Genomic DNA, 21,521 nt, shown 5'->3' with positions numbered 1-21,521 from the left:
TGCAGGGAAATGGTCATGTCAGGACCTGCCTGTACTGGAACTCTGGACTGTAAGTTAGGCAGGTTCTGCATTACCTCACTGAGCCACTGGAGACCTTGGGCATCCAGCCCCAAACATTCTGTTAACAGGTGGTTGCAATCAGACAATTAACGGGCTTTATAAGCCTGTCACAAGCAACCCCTGAGCCCTTTTGTGATCCAGTGTCCTTGCCTGCCCGACTCCGTTCACCTTACCCTGTTCTACAACTCCTGTCCCTGACCTCTGTTGGATCTCCCGGTATTGACCTCGGCCTGATTATTGGACTTTCCCTGCCTTCAGCCTGCCCCTGACCACTGCCTGTTATTCCAGACCCTCCTTGTTTGCTGCCAGTCCAGACCCCCTGCCTGCTTTCCGGATTTGTTTTGTCTTCTGCCTGCCTCTGACCACTGGCCCATTGTAAGGACGTCCCTATTTCTTATCGCTCATTCTCATTGCTCACTTAATAAATCATGTTTCAGGAACATAACTTGTTTCCTGCCTACCAACAAGCGCAGTACCCCCTGTACCCATATTACATGGCATATAAGCTCCTAACTGCCAGCCACCCACCTGTGGCTGCTCCTGACAGAATGATCAAGCCACATAAAAAGGAGCCTGCTGGTAACAACTCTGTGGTTCAAAGTAACATAGTAACATAGTAAGTTGGGTTGAAAAAAGACATACGTCCATCAAGTTCAACCATAATGCCTATATATAACCTGTCTAACTGCTAGTTGATCCAGAGGAAGGCAAAAAACCCCATCTGAAGCCTCTCTAATTTGCCACAGAGGGGAAAAAATTCCTTCCTGACTCCAAGATGGCAATCGGACCAGTCCCTGGATCAACTAGTACTAAGAGCTATCTCCCATAACCCTGTATTCCCTAACTTGTACTGAGAGCTATCTCCCCTACCCCTGTATTCCCTCACTTGTACTGAGAGCTATCCCCCCTACCCCTGTATTCCCTCACTTGTACTGAGAGCTATCTCCCCTACCCCTGTATTCCCTCACTTGTACTGAGAGCTATCCCCCCTACCCCTGTATTCCCTCACTTGCTAAGAATCCATCCAGCCCCTTCTTAAAGCTATATAATGTATCAGCCAGCACGACTGATTCGGGGAGGGAATTCCAGAACCTCACAGCTCTCACTGTAAAAAATCCTTTCCGAATGTTTAAATGGAACCTCCCTTCTTCTAAACGGAGTGGGTGCCCTCGTGTCCGTTGGAAGGACCTACTGGTAAATAAAACATTAGAAAGGTTATTATATGATCCCCTTATATATTTATACATAGTTATCATGTCACCTCTTAAGCGCCTCTTCTCCAGTGTAAACAGACCCAACTTGGCCAGTCTTTCTTCATAACTGAGACTTTCCATACCCTTTACCAGCTTAGTTGCCCTTCTCTGGACCCTCTCTAACTCAATAATGTCCCGTTTGAGCACTGGAGACCAAAACTGAACAGCATATTCTAGATGGGGCCTTACCAGCGCTCTGTAAAGGGGAAGAATAACCCCCTCCTCCCGTGAATCTATACCCCTTTTAATACAGCTCAAAACCCTGTTTGCCCTTGCAGCTGCTGCCTGGCATTGCTTGCTACAGCCAAGTTTATTATCTACAAGGACTCCAAGCTCCTTCTCCATTATGGATTTGTCTAGTGCAGTCCCATTAAGGGTATATGGGGCTGTATATTTTTACATCTCAGGTACAGGACCTTACATTTAGCAGCATTAAATCCCATGTGCTACTGAGCCTGTTTGTCAAGATCCTGCTGCTGCTGCATGTGTTGGTTTGTGGCATAATGAAAAGTAGAATTCTATGGAAGCCATTTCTTCTACTGTTGTACAACTGGCTGAATGCAGCCTCCCAGCATAGATTTTTAGTCCCCCAACTATGGAAAATATCAACAGAAGTCCAAGTACCACAATATTATTTTATATATTCTGAGACCTTCACTCCTCCCCTCCCACCTGATTGTGGGATTGTGGGTATTGTTCTTGGACCACAACTCAATAAGCTTGGAGAGCATTGTTTTACTCCATAGAATAAACTTCACACAACATATGAAATCAGACTGGAGTGGGGGCACATTTGTATCTTGCTGGAGTGTTCCCAGTCTCACTTGGTAACAACTGTTCCAATAATATAATATACTTTCATTTGATACTTAAAATTGCCGGTATAAAGTCAGCTCTGTGGGGCAATAATGTGTCCAGTCGTGTGATGTATACATAGATATGTTTTATTAGTGCTGATAGTGTAACTAATGACACAATACAATGCAGGCAGTGGGACTTGTGTGAATGCTGCAATGACTGTACTACAGCAGGTTCGGGACTGTGCTACTTCTCTGCCAGTGCAACCCCCACGGATTTCTTCTGTAGCCTCCAAACCCCTCACTGTCCCCCTGATATCCCTCCCCATACCCCTCTCTCTCTCAGGGATAAGAGATGGAGGAAATAGATCCCAATGAACAAGGAAAATTGAAGGTTTATAAAAACCTCACCCAGACTGACAGGAGTGCGCCTGAGATATCAGGGGCTGTTTGGGGACAATCCGTGTAACCAACATGCAGAAAATCGCTGTCAGAGACAGGGACATTTACCCTGCAAGTGACTGTATAATCCCCGGGATATTTATGGAAGTAGATATTATTAATAACGTTGCTTTTTGAGTCGCTGGAAACACAGAATGAAAGCTCCCTAATGCTGAACACGGAAAGTTAAGGATAGGCGTAGCTAAATACTGTCCAATTAGAAAGCGGTATCACAATGCAACTGAGCCAATCAGCAGACAGAGTAGATTCTATAAAAGGAGAACAGAAAAGCGCGGCTGGTATATTTCTATTTTCTGAAAAGAACGATAGAAGATTTGCAATGGCTGAAGCAGCTGAGACGGCGCCTGCTCCTCCCCCGGCTGAACCCGCAGCCAAGAAGAAGAAACAGAGCAAGAAAGCAGCGGGGGCCACTAAATCCAAGAAGCCATCTGGGCCCAGTGTGTCCGAACTGATAGTCAAAGCCGTATCCGCTTCCAAGGAGCGCAGCGGGGTGTCCCTGGCAGCTCTGAAGAAGGCTCTGGCTGCAGGAGGTTACGATGTGGAGAAGAATAACAGCCGCCTCAAGCTGGCTCTCAAGGGCTTGGTCAGTAAGGAGACCCTTGTCCAAGTGAAAGGGAGCGGAGCCTCCGGGTCCTTCAAGCTCAACAAGAAGCAGCTGCAGAGTAAGGAGAAGGCGGCACCGGCAGCAGCCAAAGCCAAGAAACCGGCAACAAAGAAGGCAGCCAAGTCCCCGAAGAAGCCCAAGAAGGTGTCCGCAGCCGCCAAGAGCCCAAAGAAGGTGGTGAAGAAAGCAGCAAAGGCAGCGAAGAGCCCCATAAAGCCTAAAGCTGCCAAAGCCAAGAAAGTGGCCAAGAGCCCCGCAAAAAAGAGCGTGAAGCCCAAAGCTGCCAAAAGCCCCGCAAAGGCCAAAGCAGCCAAACCCAAAGTGGCTAAAGCAAAGAAAGCCGCCCCTAAGAAGAAATAAGCTGGCTCACTGGCCAACTGCCCCAAAGGCTCTTTTAAGAGCCACCACATCCCCCTGAAAGGGCTTGTAATATAGTGGGGTCTCCTGCTTCTACCGTGGCTTTTAATAAGCAATAAAAACTATTAACCTCGCACCGGCCCAACATTCGTTCAGTTATCGCCAACTAATATCCCTGGCCAGTAAGTAACTGCAAAGTTTCCCAAATACACAAATAGTTTTGTGTTCCCCTCCCTTTAGTGCTGCCGGACTGCTCTCCGTCACTTAAACCTGCCCAAACCATCCCTCCCCCTCCCCCTCCCACTGGTTCTGTCCAAGATAGAAATTCTCAGATAGGAATTTAGCCCCTGTTCCCTGTAACGTAAATGCAACAGTAGGAAAGTGACATTGTTGCGAGTTGTATCCAGCAATGTGTGTAACGGAGCGAATGTCCCAGTGTAACAATGTAAGTGCTACTTTGTCAGCTCAAAGCTCCAACTCATTAGAAAAGTAACAAATAGGGGAAAGACAAGGCAGAGTAACAAACAGCTCAGCTGAGAGGCTCAGAGAGTTGCAGCAGCATTAGAGGGCGTGTAAGTGACATTAACAACAAACTGATTTTGTAAACATATTTTTTTCCAGTAAGAGGTTGAAATAACCCGGAGTAACGCTTATATTGTGTCACCCACTGTAACCTGCAGCACTTAGTATCCTTAATATATCTGTGTCTGTAAATTACCCTTCCACTTAGATTCTAAATTCCACAGGGTTTAATCCTTATATATAATGTAATTGAGCCTCGTGTTTATTATTTTAATTACCCCTGTTCTATAAATGTATTGTTCTGCAGTTACATACAACTATTCCAGCAGAGGGAAATGCACTAATGAATCTCAGGGCAGAATGCTGAGGATATAGGAATAATCATTTTACTGCTCTATAAACATATCGCTGCCATAGTTTTGGCGGCTCTTTATTATAAGCAGCAGTTTGTTACACTCCTTGTTGCTAATGAGTATGGGCGCTTCATGGTTTAGCCAATCAGAAGTTGCCAAATGTTTTACCCTGGAACAGTAAAGAAAAGGGAGGGGTGACAGTCAGTGCAGTTTCCTATCAGGTCTGCTCAGTCTCTTTATACATGAGGTTGTGCGGAGAAGCGGAATCATTCTGAAAAGCTTTTGAAGGTTGAACATGTCTGGCAGAGGCAAGGGCGGTAAGGGCCTGGGGAAAGGAGGCGCCAAGCGCCACAGGAAGGTGCTGCGGGATAACATCCAGGGGATCACCAAGCCCGCCATCCGCCGCCTGGCACGCAGAGGGGGAGTCAAGCGCATCTCCGGCCTCATTTATGAGGAGACTCGGGGGGTGCTGAAAGTTTTCCTGGAGAACGTTATCCGGGACGCTGTCACCTACACCGAGCACGCCAAGAGGAAGACTGTTACCGCTATGGATGTGGTGTATGCTCTCAAGCGCCAGGGCCGCACTCTCTACGGATTCGGGGGTTAAACCCTCTTATTCCCTCACAGCATCATTTCCCAAAGGCCCTTTTAAGGGCCCCCACTATTTCCCCAAAGGCTGTTTATGCTTCTCCCCAAGTAATTTATCTAAGACTACTACTCATACAAGAGCACTGGCACACAGTAGCCAAAAGCTGAATTGGGGAAACGCGTTAGTTTGTTCCTTCTGAAAACTAGAATGGATGATGCGAGTCGATTCATATAAACTTTACAGCCCCAAAGTAATCTGATAGTGAGATGGGGGCGAAACTAAGGACTGAAGTGGCCAGAGGAATTAATGGCTTCATTAGTAATCTGCCCCTTAAGGATTGTGTAGTTACAGATATAATTAAAGAGTGATTTAAGTATTTTGCACCGGAGATTAGGGGTCTGAGAAGGGAGAGGATTTTGTGGTGAATTGAATCCTGTGATGTTTGAGAAAATCAACATTTATTTCTTTCGAAATGGATTATTTGTAAAGAGAAAAACCGGACACGTGAATTTTACATCAGGGATCCTGGAGTAACTCTATGGCAGGAATAATATTCGCTAGTAGAATATCTAACGCTGAATGCGGAGAGTAAAATCTATACAATGTGCCTTTCTGTAGCCATATAAATTAGCGGGAACATTTTGGCGCCTCTGTGAGAGAAGCAGCGAGTTCATTCCGTTCAGAGAACAAAGGAACCGCGGCACCTTCCCCAGATGCGATTAATTTACCTCCAGCCTTTTATACCTGAGCACATAATGCCCTCTAGTGTCCATATACAGAAATAACATTTCTTCATAATGAGCCAAATCAAGATCAAAAGATTGTAGAAAGAAATCATAGAGCAATACCCATAATTACCATCAAAAATGCTACAAAATGACTTGGTGGTTTTCCTACCTCACAAACAGCCTGACATTTTTCTAACTTGCTTTTCTTTATCTGTAAGAAACAAATAGCCATTAGTAGTGATGGGCAAAATTATGCGCCAGGGAGGATTCCAGGCAAATTTTTTAAGATTCCTGAATTTTCAGGCAAAGCGAAACAAGACGGATTACTAATCACTAGCCATTAGTGATATGTTACACAATCACAGGAAGAATTTAAAATTGGCATCCTAATTTAAACCCTTATCAGCACACATTGCTTCTTGGCAAGTGGAGCTGTTACTTGTTCAAAAACTTGCCAGATCAATTGCCTAATACTGTGCCTGAATTCAGAGAAATACTGAAGCATTTTTAGACCTTATACAGCTTTTGGCCAAAGTGAGGCCCCTTCAGTTTCCACCAGGCACACACGTTGGTTCTTAGCAAGCGGATAGTAATTCCAAGTACAATTTTAAAGTGAGCTACGACACAGACCCCCGATGGCTGGAAACTGCAAATCCTTTATGGACGGTGTCAAATTGCCAAGGGTTAAAGTGGTTCTCAAGCAAAGGCCAAGGCAATTCCTATTTGGGTCATCCTCCAAACTAGAGGCAAAGCTGTTTCCTTGAGAATTCCCGCCATGCGGGCAGAAGAGCGTTTCCCGAGTGAGTAAACGCACACCACGGTGCGCCGGGCTCCCAGGGTCCCATATGGTCTAGCGGTTAGGATTCCTGGTTTTCACCCAGGCGGCCCGGGTTCGACTCCCGGTATGGGAAGCGCCGCTTTTGCTATTCCAACTGCTTGGCGAGCCCATTGATTGGTCCAGTGCCTAAAGATTTCTGCTATGCTCAGGTGTGCAACTTTGGCCTTTGTTGCGATTAACGGCCACAGGTGGGTATGGAGAACGAACGTGAAAGAGCCCAGATCAGAGCTGCGACCTGAGCGCCCTTTTTGCATTTCAGAGCATCTTCCGTTTGAGACATCCGCTGTCACAGAACCTGCGCCCACCAGAGCGCCTATGGCGTTGGTGGTATAGTGGTGAGCATAGCTGCCTTCCAAGCAGTTGACCCGGGTTCGATTCCCGGCCAACGCACAGCGTCCTCTGTTGCGGCACGGACGAGCGCTTTTTAAAAAGGTTGCCGCCATAGTGACCCGCGGATGTCGCCACTTTGCAGCCATGCCTGCCCATGCAGGGTACAGGGCAAAAGCGCTTCCAATCTGTCCTTTGCAACCTTCAGAGAGGAGATTTGCAGTGGGAACGTGTCTGCATTACAGCCTGTGCAGTCTTCTCACTGTGTGCATCATGCTAAAATTCTTCATTTTTCTAAGTTGTACGCAGGATTGGCTTGAATGAAAACAAAACAAAAAGTAAGAAAGCAGCACCGGAACGGGCAGCGCGAGCTCTAAGAAAGCATCCTTCGAGCCGGAATTGAACCAGCGACCTAAGGATTGCTGTATCACACCTACAGTCCTCCGCTCTACCAGCTGAGCTATCGAAGGCCGGAAAGGTGCCGCCGACGGGAGGGGGTGACAGTTCTCTTGAGAAACCCAACAGAAGCTGAAGCCTTCCAAAAGTCTGCCCCGTGTGAGGATCGAACTCACGACCTTCAGATTATGAGACTGACGCGCTACCTACTGCGCTACCGAGGCTGCAAGCGGCGGGCGTCTGGTGTCCACCCTGGTGTGCTCTACTGCATACACCCTTACAAAAAATTGCAGTGACTTATGTCATAAACAGACTGAGGCATAGCCAATGTGCATTTTGCAAGTCTTTCAAAAGGACAAATATTTTGACCTCTAAAACTTAGGGTGGAGCAAAAAAGAGAACAAGAGCCCCATGTCGAGCTCTTCCGAAAACCCCCGTTTTCCTTCAGTCTGTTGCCCTACTCGAAGCCTTTTTAAGCAACTGGTGGTTTAACTTGCTTGGAAAAGCAGCATGTGGCAAACTGGAAAAAGTGTCCTTGGAGCCAGAGTTGAAGCAGCGACCTAGGGACTGCTCTGTTAAACCTACAGTCCCCCGCTGCACCCGCAGTGCTGGGGCTTGTGATAGACGGGCCAACCAAAGGTTGGACTGCAGGCCCACGCCTTAGCAGGGCGCTTGCCGCCGGCTGCAGCTGTGCCGAAATAGCTCAGTTGGGAGAGTGTTAGACTGGAGATCTAAAGGTCCCTGGTTGGGTTTCGGCAGGTAGAGCCGCAGATTTTGAGAGCGTTTTAACTAGGCGCGATGAAGGCCAATCAGCAGCAAGCAAAGGCGTAATTAAGCCACATAATTGTTAAGGTGCTATATGGAAGACTGGCCCCCTGCTCTTGCTAAGTAGGTCGCCGTCAGAGAAAATACCTCCTCCGTTGCCCTTGGGAAGACCTGAGCACATTTGACATCCGCAAAGGCCAAACTGTACTCGTAACGAGCAACACAGACGCCGCCGTAGCTTGAAAAAACTGCCCAAGTTGAGGTTTGTCGGAGGTCCTGTGTGCTGGCGCTGCACCGTGAGGGGGATTTGCTCAAATGGTAGAGCGCTCGCTTAGCATGCGAGAGGTAGCGGGATCGATGCCCGCATCCTCCAGGAGGTGGCTCTTTTCAGAGCGGGTGGGCGGGGCCGCAACGCACTTCTGTCTAGTGTTTTTAAAAAGAGAGAGGAGTGGAAACGTCCCTCAGACCTCTTGTCCTGTACAGCGTGGAGCAACGTTCATTTCTTACCCGAGTAAATGGGAGTTGACAGAACCCTCTGAAAAGCGTCATTCCATTACTGCACCGGCTGCTGCTTGCACAACCGAGGGCAAGCACCCAAAGAAGAGTGGTAAGAAGCTGTTGTGCAGCCCAAAAGGCCGTGCAGTACTGGAATCGCGCTTTCTTCTCTACAGTGAGCTACGACACAGACCACCGAGGGCTGGAATCTAATGTTTATGGAGTGAATGAACACTCATAATCCAGTGCTTCTTGATGAAAGGATCCGTGTATATAGACCTTCAATGTGGTAGGAATCAATATAGATGAGATGCTGCTTCCTCCCGATGTAAGCTCCCCTTAGGATGAGCCTCAAAGAATATGTGCAGTCGTGTTGGTGGAAGCGCATAAGAATATAACCAAAAAAATAAAAATATATATAGTGCAAATCAAAATGATAAAAAGTTTAAAGAATATTTTTTTTTTTTATATACTATATAACGTGAGTGCTTAATCAAACCACCAATGCTAAATAAGGTGACCCCAAACCTGTATATATTAAGACACTAATTCGATATCTGCTCACCAGAACAACTTATATAGGAGCATGTAGAGTCATCCCAACCGGGCATTGATTGAAGAGGGTTCAAATAACACAATTCATATAGGGTAGAAGATGAAGCAAAATATAGCGTAAAATCGTTTAATATAATAAAATCCTGCGCAAATGCAGGCTACTTACAATGTAGTAGTAGGTATAAAAACACAGAGTAGAGGAGTCAGTGGTAGCCCTACAATGTAGTAGTAGGTATAAAAACACAGAGTAGAGGAGTCAGTGGTAGCCCTATATGAATTGTGTTATTTGAACCCTCTTCAATCAATGCCCGGTTGGGATGACTCTACATGCTCCTATATAAGTTGTTCTGGTGAGCAGATATCGAATTAGTGTCTTAATATATACAGGTTTGGGGTCACCTTATTTAGCATTGGTGGTTTGATTAAGCACTCACGTTATATAGTATAAAAAAAAAAAAAAAAAAAAATATTCTTTAAACTTTTTATCATTTTGATTTGCACTATATATATTTTTATTTTTTTGGTTATATTCTTATGCGCTTCCACCAACACGACTGCACACCGAGGGCTGGAAACTGCAAATCCTTTATGGACGGTGTCAAGTTGCCAAGGGTTAAAGTGGTTCTCAAGCAAAGGCCAAGGCAATTCCTATTTGGGTCATCCTCCAAACTAGAGGCAAAGCTGTTTCCTTGAGAATTCCCGCCATGCGGGCAGAAGAGCGTTTCCCGAGTGAGTAAACACACACCACGGTGCGCTGGGCTCCCAGGGTCCCATATGGTCTAGCGGTTAGGATTCCTGGTTTTCACCCAGGCAGCCCGGGTTCGACTGCCGGTATGGGAAACGCCGCTTTTGCTATTCCAACTGCTTGGCGAGCCCATTGATTGGTCCAGTGCCTAAAGATTTCTGCTATGCTCAGGTGTGCAACTTTGGCCTTTGTTGCGAATAAAAGCCACAGGTGGGTATGGAGAACGAACGTGAAAGAGCCCAGATCAGAGCTGCGACCTGAGCGCCCTTATTGCATTTCAGAGCGTCTCCCGTTTGAGACATCCGCTGTCACAGAACCTGCGCCCGCCAGAGCGCAGATGGCGTTGGTGGTATAGTGGTGAGCATAACTGCTTTCGAAGCAGTTGACCCGGGTTCGATTCCCGGCCAACGCACAGCGTCCTCTATTGCGGCACGGACAAGCGCTTTTTAAAAAGGTTGTCGCCATAGTGACCCGCGGATGTCGCCACTTTGCAGCCATGCCTGCCCATGCAGGGTACAGGGCAAAAGCGCTTCCAATCTGTCCTTTGCAACCTTCACAGAGGAGATTTGCAGTGGGAACGTGTCTGCATTACAGCCTGTGCAGTCTTCTCACTGTGTGCATCATGCTAAAATTCTTCATTTTTCTAAGTTGTACGCAGGATTGGCTTGAATGAAAACAAAACAAAAAGTAAGAAAGCAGCACTGGAACGGGCAGCGCGAGCTCTAAGAAAGCATCCTTCGAGCCGGAATTGAACCAGCGACTTAACGATTGCTGCATCACACCTACAGTCCTCCGCTCTACCAGCTGAGCTATCGAAGGCCAGAGACGTGCATCGACGAGAGGGGGTGACAGTTCTCTTGAGAAACCCAACAGAAGCCAAAGCCTTCCAAAAGTCTGCCCCGTGTGAGGATCAAACTCATGACATTGAGATTATGAGACTGACACGCTACCTACTGCGCTAATGAGGCTGCAAGCGGCGGGAGTCTGGTGTCCACCCTGGTGCCGAGGAAAGAGAACGTTCCCTGACCGGGAATCGAACCCGGGCTGCGGCGGTGAGAGCGCTGAATCCTAACCACTAGACCACTAGGGATGTAGCGAACTGTTCGCCGGCGAACCAATTCGCGCGAACATCGGGTGTTCGCAAGGCCCCAAATTCGCGAACTTTTGGCAATGTTCGCCATTTGGGTTCACCTTAGCTGGCGCCAAATTTTGACCTCTCACCCCAGACCAGCAGATACATGGCAGCCAATCAGGCAGCTCTCCCTCCTGGGCCACCCCCCCCTTGGACCACTCCCTTCCATATATAAACCGAAGCCCAGCAGCCGTTTTACATTCTGCCTGTGTGTGCTTGAAGAGATAGTGTAGGGAGAGAGCTGTGTATTGATTTGAGGGAGAGTTTAAGTAGGTTTTCTGGCTAGTAATCTACTTTCTACTGCTCTGTATTTGTGTGGGGAGAGAGCTGTGTATTGATTTGAGGGAGAGTTTAAGTAGGTTTTCTGGCTAGTAATCTACTACTGCTCTGTATTTGTGTGGGGATAGGAGCTGTGCATTGATTTGAGGCAGAGTTTAAGTAGGATTTCTGGATAGTAATCTACCTTCTACTGCTCTGTATTTGTGTGGGGAGAGGAGCTGTGTATTGATTTGAGGGAGAGTTTAAGTAGGTTTTCTGGCTAGTAATCTACTACTGCTCTGTATTTGTGGGGGGATAGGAGCTGTGCATTGATTTGAGGCAGAGATTAAGTAGGATTTCTGGATAGTAATCTACTTTCTACTGCTCTGTATTTGTGTGGGGAGAGGAGGTGTGTATTGATTTGACGGAGAGTTTAAGTAGGTTTTCTGGCTAGTAATCTACTAATGCTCTGTATTTGTATGGGGAGAGGAGCTGTGTATTGATTTGAGGGAGAGTTTAAGTAGGTTTTCTGGCTAGTAATCTACTACTGCTCTGTATTTGTGTGGGGATATGAGCTGTGCATTGATTTGAGGCAGAGTTTAAGTAGGATTTCTGGATAGTAATCTACTTTCTACTGCTCTGTATTTGTGTGGGGAGAGAGCTGTGTATTGATTTGAGGGAGAGTTTAAGTAGGTTTTCTGGCTAGTAATCTACTTTCTACTGCTCTGTATTTGTGTGGGGAGAGAGCTGTGTATTGATTTGAGGGAGAGTTTAAGTAGGTTTTCTGGCTAGTAATCTACTTTCTACTGCTCTGTATTTGTGTGGGGAGAGAGCTGTGTATTGATTTGAGGGAGAGTTTAAGTAGGTTTTCTGGCTAGTAATCTACTTTCTACTGCTCTGTATTTTTTGTCTAAATAACAGTTTGTCTAAATAACAATAATAATTCCATGTCCAGAAACATCACCTGAGTGACGGTTTTCCACCAGCAATAATATATTCCGTATCCACTACTGTATACGTTGCCCTTGCAGGCCTTGTTGCCCGGTGTCTGCAACCAAGTGCCACCTAGCTGTGTGAGCTTTTTCACAATTTGTCTAAATAACAATAATAATTCCGTGTCCAGAAACATCACCTGAGTGACGGTTTTCCACCAGCAATAATATATTCCGTATCCACTACTGTATACGTTGCCCTTGCAGGCCTTGTTGCCCGGTGTCTGCAACCAAGTGCCATCTAGCTGTGTGAGCTTTTTCACAATTTGTCTAAATAACAATAATAATTCCGTGTCCAGAAACATCACCTGAGTGACGGTTTTCCACCAGCAATAATATATTCCGTATCCACTACTGTATATGTTGCCCTTGCAGGCCTTGTTGCCCGGTGTCTGCAACCAAGTGCCACCTAGCTGTGTGATCTTTTTCACAATTTGTCTAAATAACAATAATAATTCCGTGTCCAGAAACATCACCCAAGTTGTTGTTGTTTTGTAAAAATAAAAAAAATGCCAGGCAAAGGCAGGCCGCCACGCAGAGGCACTAGGGGCCGTGCTGCTATAATATCCTGTGGCCCTAGGAAATTGCCCAGTTTTCCGAAGGCACTTACCCTGAACTCCCAAAATGCTGAAGAGGTAGTTGACTGGCTTACACAGCACACCCCATCCTCTACTGTTTCTAACTTTGCCACAACATCCTCATCCTCCTCTGCTATGGGCACCCCACGTACCACTTCCTCCACCACCACCGCCCCTTCTTCACTGGAGTCAGAGGAGTTATTTACTCATGAGTTTGTGGAACTGAGTGATGCGCAACCATTATTGCCAGAAGAAGATGAAGGAGATGAGGACGTTACACCAGATATCATAATTCAGGCAGGCAACACAACAGAGATGGACATAAGGTGTGATGAGATCCCCGCTGCTGCTGTCTTCTGTGAGCTGTCAGAAGAAATTGATGCATCTGAGGAGAATGATGATGAGGAGATTGATATTTTGTGGGTGCCCACAAGAAGAGAGCAAGAGGAGGATAGTTCAGATGGAGAGACGGAGAGTCAGAGAGGCAGGAGGAGAATAAGACTTAGAAGAAGCAGGGACAGCTCCCAGGGAACAGTAGGGCAACAACATGAATCGGCACCTGTGGTTAGCCAGCCAATGCACCCGCCAACTTCTACTGTTACTGCTACAAAGCCCACATCAAAAGGCTCAGCAGTATGGCATTTTTTTAATGTGTGTGCCTCTGACAAAAGCGCTGTAATTTGCAATGAGTGCAGTCAGAAACTGAGTCTTGGGAAGCCCAACACCCACTTAGGTACAACTGCTATGCGAAGGCACATGAACGCCAAACACAAAGCACTATGGGAGCAACACCTCAAAGGCAGCAGCCAAACGCTAAGCCACCCTCCTCCTGCTCCAGCATCTTACTGCTCTAACTCTTCTGTCCTTGACCCGTCTCAACCACCCTCCACTCCGCCTTCCACCTTGACCACCAGTTCCTGCTCATCTGCCCCCAGCCAAGTTTCTGTGAGGGCCATGTTTGAGCGTAAGAAACTAATGCCTCCGAGTCATCCCCTTGCCCGGCGTCTGACAGCTGGATTGTCTGCACTTTTAGCCCGCCAGCTTTTACCATACCAGCTGGTGGACTCTGAGGCTTTCCACCAATGTGTAGCAATTGGGACACCGCAGTGGAAGGTACCCAGCCGCAATTTTTTTTCACAGAAGGGAATACCACACCTGCACCAGCATGTGCAGAGCCAAGTCACCGCATCTCTGTCATTTAGTGTTGGGGCAAAGGTCCATATGACTACTGACACATGGTCCTCCAAGCATGGTCAGGGCAGGTATGTCACCTACACTGCCCACTGGGTGAACCTGGTGATGGCTGGGAAGCAGGGAATGCGTGGTTCAACAACAGTGGAGTTGGTGTCACCGCCACGGGTTGCATGCGGGTCTGCCACCACCTCTACTCCTCCTTTGCTCTCTAACGCGTCTTCTAAGTCGTCTTCTAAGTCGTCTTCTAACTTGGCTTCTTCCTCGGCTTCTTCCTCCTCTGCTGCTGTGTCCTCCTCCACACCTGTGCACCCCCAGCTCCACATAGGCTATTCGACGTGCCAGGTACGCCGTTGTCATGCTGTCTTGGGCATGACATGCCTGGAAAGTAGAAACCATACCGGATCTGCACTCCTGTCATCTCTGCACTCACAGGCCGATCGGTGGCTGACCCCACACCAACTGAAAATCGGAAAAGTGGTGTGACAACGAAAGCAATCTGTTGGCAGCACTGAGACTGGGCAATTTAACACATGTGCCCTGCATGGCACATGTTTTAAATTTGATAGTCCAATGGTTTGTCTCGAAGTACCCAGGATTGCAGGATATTCTCAGGCAGTCCAGGAAGGTGTCTGGCCATTTCAGACGTTCCTACACAGCCATGGCACGCCTTGCTGACATTCAGCGGCGGCACAAGTTGCCAGTCAGGCGTTTAATTTGCGACAGCCAGACTCGCTGGAATTCCACGCTAATGATGTTTGAACGTCTGCTGCAACAACAAAGAGCCGTCAATGAATACCTATTTGAACTGGGTGGTAGGACTGGATCTGCAGAGCTGGGGATTTTTTTCCCCGTTACTGGGTGCTTATGCGCGACGCCTGCAGGCTGATGCGCCCTTTTGACGAGGTCACAAATATGGTTAGTCGCACTGAAGGCACCATCAGTGACCTAATACCCTTTGCATTTTTTCTTGAGGGTGCCGTGCGACGAGTGACAGATGACGCTGTAGACCAGCGTGACCAAGAGCATGATTTCTGGGCGGAATCACCAGAATGTTCCCAGGCACCTGCTGCAACGCAGGGAGAGGTGTCAGAAGTGGAGTCAGAGGAGGAAGGTGGCTTTGTGGAGGCAGAAGACCAACAGGAGCAGGCTTCCCGGGGGGCTTGTGGTCACCTTTTGGGGAGCCCTGGTCTTGTACGTGGCTGGGGGAGGAGACGGTGGTGGATGAAGATGTAGTCCTTGATAACGAGGAAGGGGAGATGGATACCTATGCATCCAACCTTGTGAGAATGGGGTCTTTCATGCTGTCATGCCTGTTGAAGGACCCCCGTATCAAGAGGCTTAAGGAGAAGGACCTGTACTGGGTGGCAACGCTACTAGACCCTCGTTACAAGCATAAAGTGGCAGAAATGTTACCAACGTACCACAAGTCCGAAAGGATGCTGCATTTCCAAACCAGCCTGCAAAACATGTTGTACAATGCTTTTAAGGGTGATGTCACTCCACATTCCAGGGGCTGAGGTGCCGGTAATCCTCCCACGAGCACACCTGCAAGGACAATGCACTTTGGCCACTCTGTAACATCAGACATGCAAAGTTTTTTCAGTCCAAGGCAGCGCCAGGACCCTTCTGGATCCACCCTCAGAGAACGCCTCGACCGGCAGGTAGCGGACTACCTGGCATTAACTGCAGATATTGACACTCTGAGGAGCAATGAACCCCTGGACTACTGGGTGCGCAGGCTTGATCTGTGGCCAGAGCTGTCACAATTTGCCATAAATCTCTTGTCTTGCCCTGCCTCAAGTGTCCTCTCAGAAAGGACCTTTTGTGCAGCAGGAGGGATTGTAACTGAGAAGAGAACTCGCCTAGGTCACAAAAGTGTTGATTACCTGACCTTTATTAAAATGAATGAGGCATGGATCTCGGACGGTTACTGCACGCCGGAAGACTTGTTCTGACTGCCCATGCAGCTGTCCTTCTCTGCACGCCGCTTGACACCACACACAGCTGTCCTTTAGCGTCCTCCTCCACCACCGTACAAACTAGGGTGCAAATCCTACTGGCTTAATTTTAAGCCAAACTTTTTGGACAGGTAAATCCTGAATTTTTCTGTCTTCTGTGCTTGGCACGCTATCTTCATTTTTTTAAAGGGTTTGCCTAGGGCATGGTTATGATACCATCTATCTAAGATGTTTTTTCTGTCTTCTGTGCTTGGCACCCTATCTTAGTTCTTTGAAAGGGTTTGCCTGGGGCATGGTTATGATACCATCTAGCTTTGATGTTTTTTCTGTCTTCTGTGCTTGTCACCCTATCTTAGTTCTTTGAAAGGGTTTGCCTGGGGATTGGTTATGATACCATCTAGCTTTGATGTTTTTTCTGTCTTCTGTGCTTGGCACCCTATCTTAGTTCTTTGAAAGGGTTTGCCTGGGGCATGGTTGTGATACCATTTATCTAACATATTTTTTTTGTCTTCTGTGCTTGGCACGCTATCTTCATTTTTTAAAAAGGTTCTGCCATGGGAATTGTTTTGAAACCATTTATCTAACATTTTTTTTCTGTCCTCTGGGCTTCAGTGGCTGCGACAACAAAAATACAAACTTTTTCAACATTTATCTAAAATATTTTTTCTGTCCTCTCCTCTGTGCTTCAGTGGCTGCGACAAAAAAAAAAAAATTTTTCAGGAAAGTACACATTCCTGATTTTTCAGGGTTCTGCAACAGCGGCAAAATCGTATCCTTTATGGTCACCACAGGTGATCAATAAAGTAGGACAAAACTGGGCCAACACTGCAGAATCAGTGTTTTTTGTTTCACATCACTGTACATTGAATTACCTCTGCCTGACCGTGCACGTGCGCACAAGCACGGTGACTGCTAAACACACCACTACAGAAATATTCCCACCGACAGGACGAACGTCCTGGAGGTGACAAGCAACTAGTAAAAACTATTATTCGCTTACTTGACGGTATCATTAAAGCTTTTTGCGTTTTTCTTCGTTGCAGTAGACGCGGTGTTTTGTCTTTGCGTGTAAACCGGCCGTAACCTTTACACGACTTGATTGGCATGTAGACGCCGGACGTTTTAAAGCAGTTTATTACACAAGTTTAGGAATGTAGTGTGATTTGTGCCCTTTACAGCACAAAAAGCAACGCTGTGTCAACAACTTATTTTTGAGAGACATTTTTGCCCTTGATCCCCCTCCGGCATGCCACTGTCCAGGTCGTGGCACCCTTTAATCAACTTTAAAATCAGTTTTCTGGCCAGAAATGGCTTTTCTAGGTTTTAAAGTTCGCCTTCCAAATGTAGTCTATGGGGTTCGCAAAGTTTGCGAACGTTTGCACTTTTCGGCGAAAGTTCGCGAACGGGTTCGCAAACATTTTTTTTGAGGTTCTCTACATCCCTACCCACTGAGGAGAAAATCTCTACTGTCAGTCACATGGCTGTACAACTGTATTGTGGAACATGAAATCTAGCTACTGAGCAGAATTTCTCTACTATTAGTTACATGGTTGGGGAATTGGATTGTGGGGTAACAAATGCCGTCGTCATTAGATGCTGAGTTTTGTAGATCCTATTTCTGTGCCAAGACGTGTGAAAATCTCTGCAAGACGTGTGAAAATCTCTGCCTAAACCTCCTCTGTGGCAGGAAAGCTTCTGCCTGATGCGGTTAACTGTGCATATGGCAAATATATTTGCTTAGCTCAAGGGCCCAAAATACTGTCCAAATGGGTAAGAGGCAGGGTGGGTATTATTTTTGGTTATGGTTTTTTCCGGACGCAATTGATATTTTTCGATGGCATGGATATTTTCCTCTCATTTCCAAACACCGGGCTTTCCGTAATAAAATATTTTTACAAAATCTCTCTGCTACATTAACGTGCACCTCACCTTTTCAATGATGTTAAACCGCTTCAGGCGTAACCAAAAAGCATGTTTCTGCGCGGTTTCGAACCGGGGACCTTTCGCGTGTGAGGCGAACGTGATAACCACTACACTACAGAAACTACTGTGAGCGGGCCGGACGGGGGCCCCCTATCCCAATCACTAGGAAAGATGATGACAGCACTGGGAGCATGAAAAAAGCAACCCCTCTAATGAACAATGCTGTTCAGGTGCATGGTTAGACGACTCATTTGGTAGAGTTAGCGAGACCAGTTTGCCTGCCAGCAGAATTTGCACTTCATTTGCTCTTACTGCCAGACAAGATCTAGGCTTCTATATCTTATTTTATGGAGATTTCTGACTGGTACAGATCAAAAACTCCCAGCAGTACACTGCCCAACTTTTGAATCTCCACTCCATAAATCCGAATACTACACATTTCAAGGACCAACATTCTACCAACAGTAGGTTTACCCCAGGAAACCATCTGTTTTTGGGAAGAGCTCATTCTGACAAATCCAAAATGGGTAAGTACGTCTTTCGACTCCTCACGTTACTTTACGTGAAGAGGGGCAGTATTTTTTTGCCTACATGGGGCTGATTGGTTGGAAGCGCCGCACAGGTGGGGCCCGCATACGGCAACCGCACGCCTTTGTCGCGTAGACATGTTCGGGATACAAGAAGACTTGAAAAGGTTAGCGCCCAACGTGGGGCTCGAACCCACGACCCTGAGATTAAGAGTCTCATGCTCTACCGACTGAGCTAGCCGGGCAACTGACCGCCGCACGCCACAGGGTCAGCATACCCCTCTTTTCAACGCCGTCTAGCTCGACGGCTAGGGCTTGAGCCAAACTTACTTGTTGCCCATTGTTTTCATTACGAAATATCCATGTGTTTTTTTAAATTTTATTTCTGGCACTAAAGAAGAAAAGACAAACCAGTTTCACTTTGGCACTTCCCGTCAGTTCCTGTTCCTGCTGCGAGTGGAGGAGAAGCTGGTAAAACTAATTAGCAGTCCACTGAGAAGCCTTCTGATAGCGAGCTGCCGAAAGTCTGCAGCTTTGTATTGCTACGTGACTTTCTCTGGGTCTACAGCAGTAATCCTCACATTTAATAGAGGGCTCTCTCCTAGATAGTGATGAGCGAATCTGTCCCGTTTCACTTCGACGAAAAATTAGCGAATCTTTCAAAAGATTCGCGAAAGGGCAAAAATGTTGCACGGAAAAAAAAATTGTCGCCCGCGACTATTCTTTTAACGCTTGCCTATTCTTTTGACGCCCACGACTATTCTGTTAACACTCTGGACTATTCTTGTGACAATTTTTGGACGCACGACTATTCTTTTGACGCCCGCGACTATTCTTGCGACAATTTTTGGATGCGCGGTGAATTTTTTCATCCGTTTCACGAAACAATCCACCTCTGGCGAAACGCGGAAATTGCCCGCGAATCCACGCCTGCCGAAACATTTCGCCCATCACTACTCCTAGATTTTTGTGTCTATTGATATGGTGTCAACGCATTCGCTTACCTTGTGGGCCCCCAAATGCTGATGTAAGTCCAAAGGGGTGCAGCAAAGTGTGGCTTTTGGGGCCTCTTGCTGCTTTCTAATATTTTGTACAGTCTGCAATGAATGCTATTAGGTTTCATGTGTGTTAGTCAAAATCCCCATCTCCTGAGCCTTCTAGAGCACAAGGCTCTCACAAATGGCACCTCCATATTGAATGCGTGCGGCAATTCTTCAGTCTGCATACTCAATCTTACTAAACACTCTCCAAGAGGATGTTTCTGCCCGGTTTCGAACCGGGGACCTTTCGCGTGTTAGGCGAACGTGATAACCACTACACTACAGAAACTTCCTGCTGATGAGGATGAGGATGCTGCTGTTGCTGCTGCTGCTGCCGCCTGGACTGGAGAGGCAGTGTCAAAAGCAGCTGAGAGACCTAGGAGTATTAGTAGCGAGAAGTGGGTTTTGGCTGAAGTTGATAACAGGTCATTGCTTTATCGAGATAAAGGCAAGCAGAGAGGAGGAGTTTGTTGTGCAATATCATTTCTGATAGCGTTACCCAAACGCTCTTGCTGATTTTGCTTTATTTACCATGAGAAGTTGGTTTGCTGGCAGATATGCAGCATGCACCCAAGGTTACAAAGAGATGATACAAGTTACACAGACTTGCTGTGTATTGCTCTTAATCTGTCTTCTGTATAAAGCTGGAGCACCTCAGATCTTGCATGCCGAGTAGTTTGGCAAAGACTTTCTTGCGGCCAGCTTAAAGTGAGGCCGAGGAAAGAGAAAGTTCCCTGACCGGGAATCGAACCCGGGCCGCGGCGGTGAGAGCGCCGAATCCTAACCACTAGACCACCAGGGAAGCACTTGCTGCCTTCCTTTTCATGTAACTGTGACCAAGCAATTCCAACTTACTATTATTTGTCACATGGTTGTACAACTGCATAATGGAATATGGCGTCGACCCACTGAGGAGAAAATCTCTACTGTCAGTCACATGGCTGTACAACTGTATTGCGGAACATGAAATCTAGCTACTGAGCAGAATTTCTCTACTATTAGTTACATGGTTGGGGAAGTGGATTGTGGGGTAACAAATGCCGTCGTCATTAGATGCTGAGTTTTGCAGCTCCTATTTCTGTGCCAAGACGTGTGAAAATCTCTGCAAGACGTGTGAAAATCTCTGCCTAAACCTCCTCTGTGGCAGGAAAGCTTCTGCCTGATGCGGTTAACTGTGCATATGGCAAATATATTTGCTTAGCTCAAGGGCCCAAAATACTGTCCAAATGGGTAAGAGGCAGGGTGGGTATTATTTTTGGTTATGGTTTTTTCCGGACGCAATTGATATTTTTCGATGGCATGGATATTTTCCTCTCATTTCCAAACACCGGGCTTTCCGTAATAAAATATTTTTACAAAATCTCTCTGCTACATTAACGTGCACCTCACCTTTTCAATGATGTTAAACCGCTTCAGGCGTAACCAAAAAGCATGTTTCTGCCCGGTTTCGAACCGGGGACCTTTCGCGTGTGAGGCGAACGTGATAACCACTACACTACAGAAACTACTGTGAGCGGGCCGGACGGGGGCCCCCTATCCCAATCACTAGAAAAGATGATGACAGCACTTGGAGCATGAAAAAAGCAACCCCTCTAATGAACAATGCTGTTCAGGTGCATGGTTAGACGACTCATTTGGTAGAGTTAGCGAGACCAGTTTGCCTGCCAGCAGAATTTGCACTTCATTTGCTCTTACTGCCAGACAAGATCTAGGCTTCTATACCTTATTTTATGGAGATTTCTGACTCGTACAGATCAAAAACTCCCAGCAGTACACTGCCCAACTTTTAAATCTCCACTCCATAAATCCGAATACTACACATTTCAAGGACCAACATTCTACCAACAGTAGGTTTACCCCAGGAAACCATCTGTTTTTGGGAAGAGCTCATTCTGAAAAATCCAAAATGGGTAAGTACGTCTTTCGACTCCTCACGTTACTTTACGTGAAGAGGGGCAGTATTTTTTTGCCTACATGGGGGCCGATTGGTTGGACGCCGCACAGGTGGGGCCCGCATACGGCAACCGCACGCCTTTGTCGCGTAGACATGTTCGGGATACAAGAAGACTTGAA

General features: G+C 46.8%; 2 protein-coding genes and 14 non-coding genes across 16 annotated transcripts; 7 read left to right on the top strand and 9 right to left on the bottom strand.

The window, feature by feature from the left end:
• The first annotated feature begins 2,881 nt into the window (after nucleotides 1-2,881).
• On the top strand, nucleotides 2,882-3,581 carry h1-3 (H1.3 linker histone, cluster member). Its single transcript, NM_001016946.2, is given in 1 exon segment — nucleotides 2,882-3,581. A coding segment is annotated over 1 exon segment (645 nt). The 5' UTR covers nucleotides 2,882-2,891; the 3' UTR covers nucleotides 3,537-3,581.
• Nucleotides 3,582-4,669: 1,088 nt separating this feature from the next.
• On the top strand, nucleotides 4,670-5,069 carry LOC108646289 (histone H4). Its single transcript, XM_018092778.2, has one exon. The coding sequence runs from the start codon at nucleotides 4,704-4,706 to the stop codon at nucleotides 5,013-5,015; it is 312 nt and encodes a 103-aa protein (XP_017948267.1). The 5' UTR covers nucleotides 4,670-4,703; the 3' UTR covers nucleotides 5,016-5,069.
• Nucleotides 5,070-6,564: 1,495 nt separating this feature from the next.
• On the top strand, nucleotides 6,565-6,636 carry trnae-uuc. The gene has a single exon. It is a non-coding gene; the product is annotated as a tRNA-Glu (tRNA).
• Nucleotides 6,637-6,881: 245 nt separating this feature from the next.
• On the top strand, nucleotides 6,882-6,953 carry trnag-ucc. Its single transcript has one exon. It is a non-coding gene; the product is annotated as a tRNA-Gly (tRNA).
• A 321-nt stretch (nucleotides 6,954-7,274) lies between these two features.
• trnay-gua lies at nucleotides 7,275-7,360 on the bottom strand. Its single transcript is given in 2 exon segments — nucleotides 7,275-7,310; nucleotides 7,324-7,360. It is a non-coding gene; the product is annotated as a tRNA-Tyr (tRNA).
• A 77-nt stretch (nucleotides 7,361-7,437) lies between these two features.
• trnam-cau lies at nucleotides 7,438-7,510 on the bottom strand. The gene has a single exon. It is a non-coding gene; the product is annotated as a tRNA-Met (tRNA).
• An 841-nt stretch (nucleotides 7,511-8,351) lies between these two features.
• Nucleotides 8,352-8,424, top strand: trnaa-agc. Its single transcript has one exon. It is a non-coding gene; the product is annotated as a tRNA-Ala (tRNA).
• Nucleotides 8,425-9,869: 1,445 nt separating this feature from the next.
• trnae-uuc lies at nucleotides 9,870-9,941 on the top strand. The gene has a single exon. It is a non-coding gene; the product is annotated as a tRNA-Glu (tRNA).
• Nucleotides 9,942-10,186: 245 nt separating this feature from the next.
• trnar-ucg lies at nucleotides 10,187-10,258 on the top strand. The gene has a single exon. It is a non-coding gene; the product is annotated as a tRNA-Arg (tRNA).
• A 321-nt stretch (nucleotides 10,259-10,579) lies between these two features.
• Nucleotides 10,580-10,665, bottom strand: trnay-gua. Its single transcript is given in 2 exon segments — nucleotides 10,580-10,615; nucleotides 10,629-10,665. It is a non-coding gene; the product is annotated as a tRNA-Tyr (tRNA).
• A 199-nt stretch (nucleotides 10,666-10,864) lies between these two features.
• trnae-cuc lies at nucleotides 10,865-10,936 on the bottom strand. Its single transcript has one exon. It is a non-coding gene; the product is annotated as a tRNA-Glu (tRNA).
• A 6,994-nt stretch (nucleotides 10,937-17,930) lies between these two features.
• trnav-cac lies at nucleotides 17,931-18,003 on the bottom strand. Its single transcript has one exon. It is a non-coding gene; the product is annotated as a tRNA-Val (tRNA).
• A 577-nt stretch (nucleotides 18,004-18,580) lies between these two features.
• Nucleotides 18,581-18,653, bottom strand: trnak-cuu. The gene has a single exon. It is a non-coding gene; the product is annotated as a tRNA-Lys (tRNA).
• Nucleotides 18,654-19,664: 1,011 nt separating this feature from the next.
• trnav-aac lies at nucleotides 19,665-19,737 on the bottom strand. The gene has a single exon. It is a non-coding gene; the product is annotated as a tRNA-Val (tRNA).
• Nucleotides 19,738-20,178: 441 nt separating this feature from the next.
• Nucleotides 20,179-20,250, bottom strand: trnae-cuc. The gene has a single exon. It is a non-coding gene; the product is annotated as a tRNA-Glu (tRNA).
• A 630-nt stretch (nucleotides 20,251-20,880) lies between these two features.
• On the bottom strand, nucleotides 20,881-20,953 carry trnav-cac. The gene has a single exon. It is a non-coding gene; the product is annotated as a tRNA-Val (tRNA).
• Between the last annotated feature and the right edge of the window lie 568 nt (nucleotides 20,954-21,521).

The sequence above is a fragment of the Xenopus tropicalis genome, chromosome 3 (assembly GCF_000004195.4).
Source record: "Xenopus tropicalis strain Nigerian chromosome 3, UCB_Xtro_10.0, whole genome shotgun sequence".
Lineage (NCBI taxonomy): Eukaryota > Metazoa > Chordata > Amphibia > Anura > Pipidae > Xenopus > Xenopus tropicalis.
Note: the sequence above shows the minus strand (reverse complement) of the source record. Positions and strands in the feature narration are given on the sequence as shown.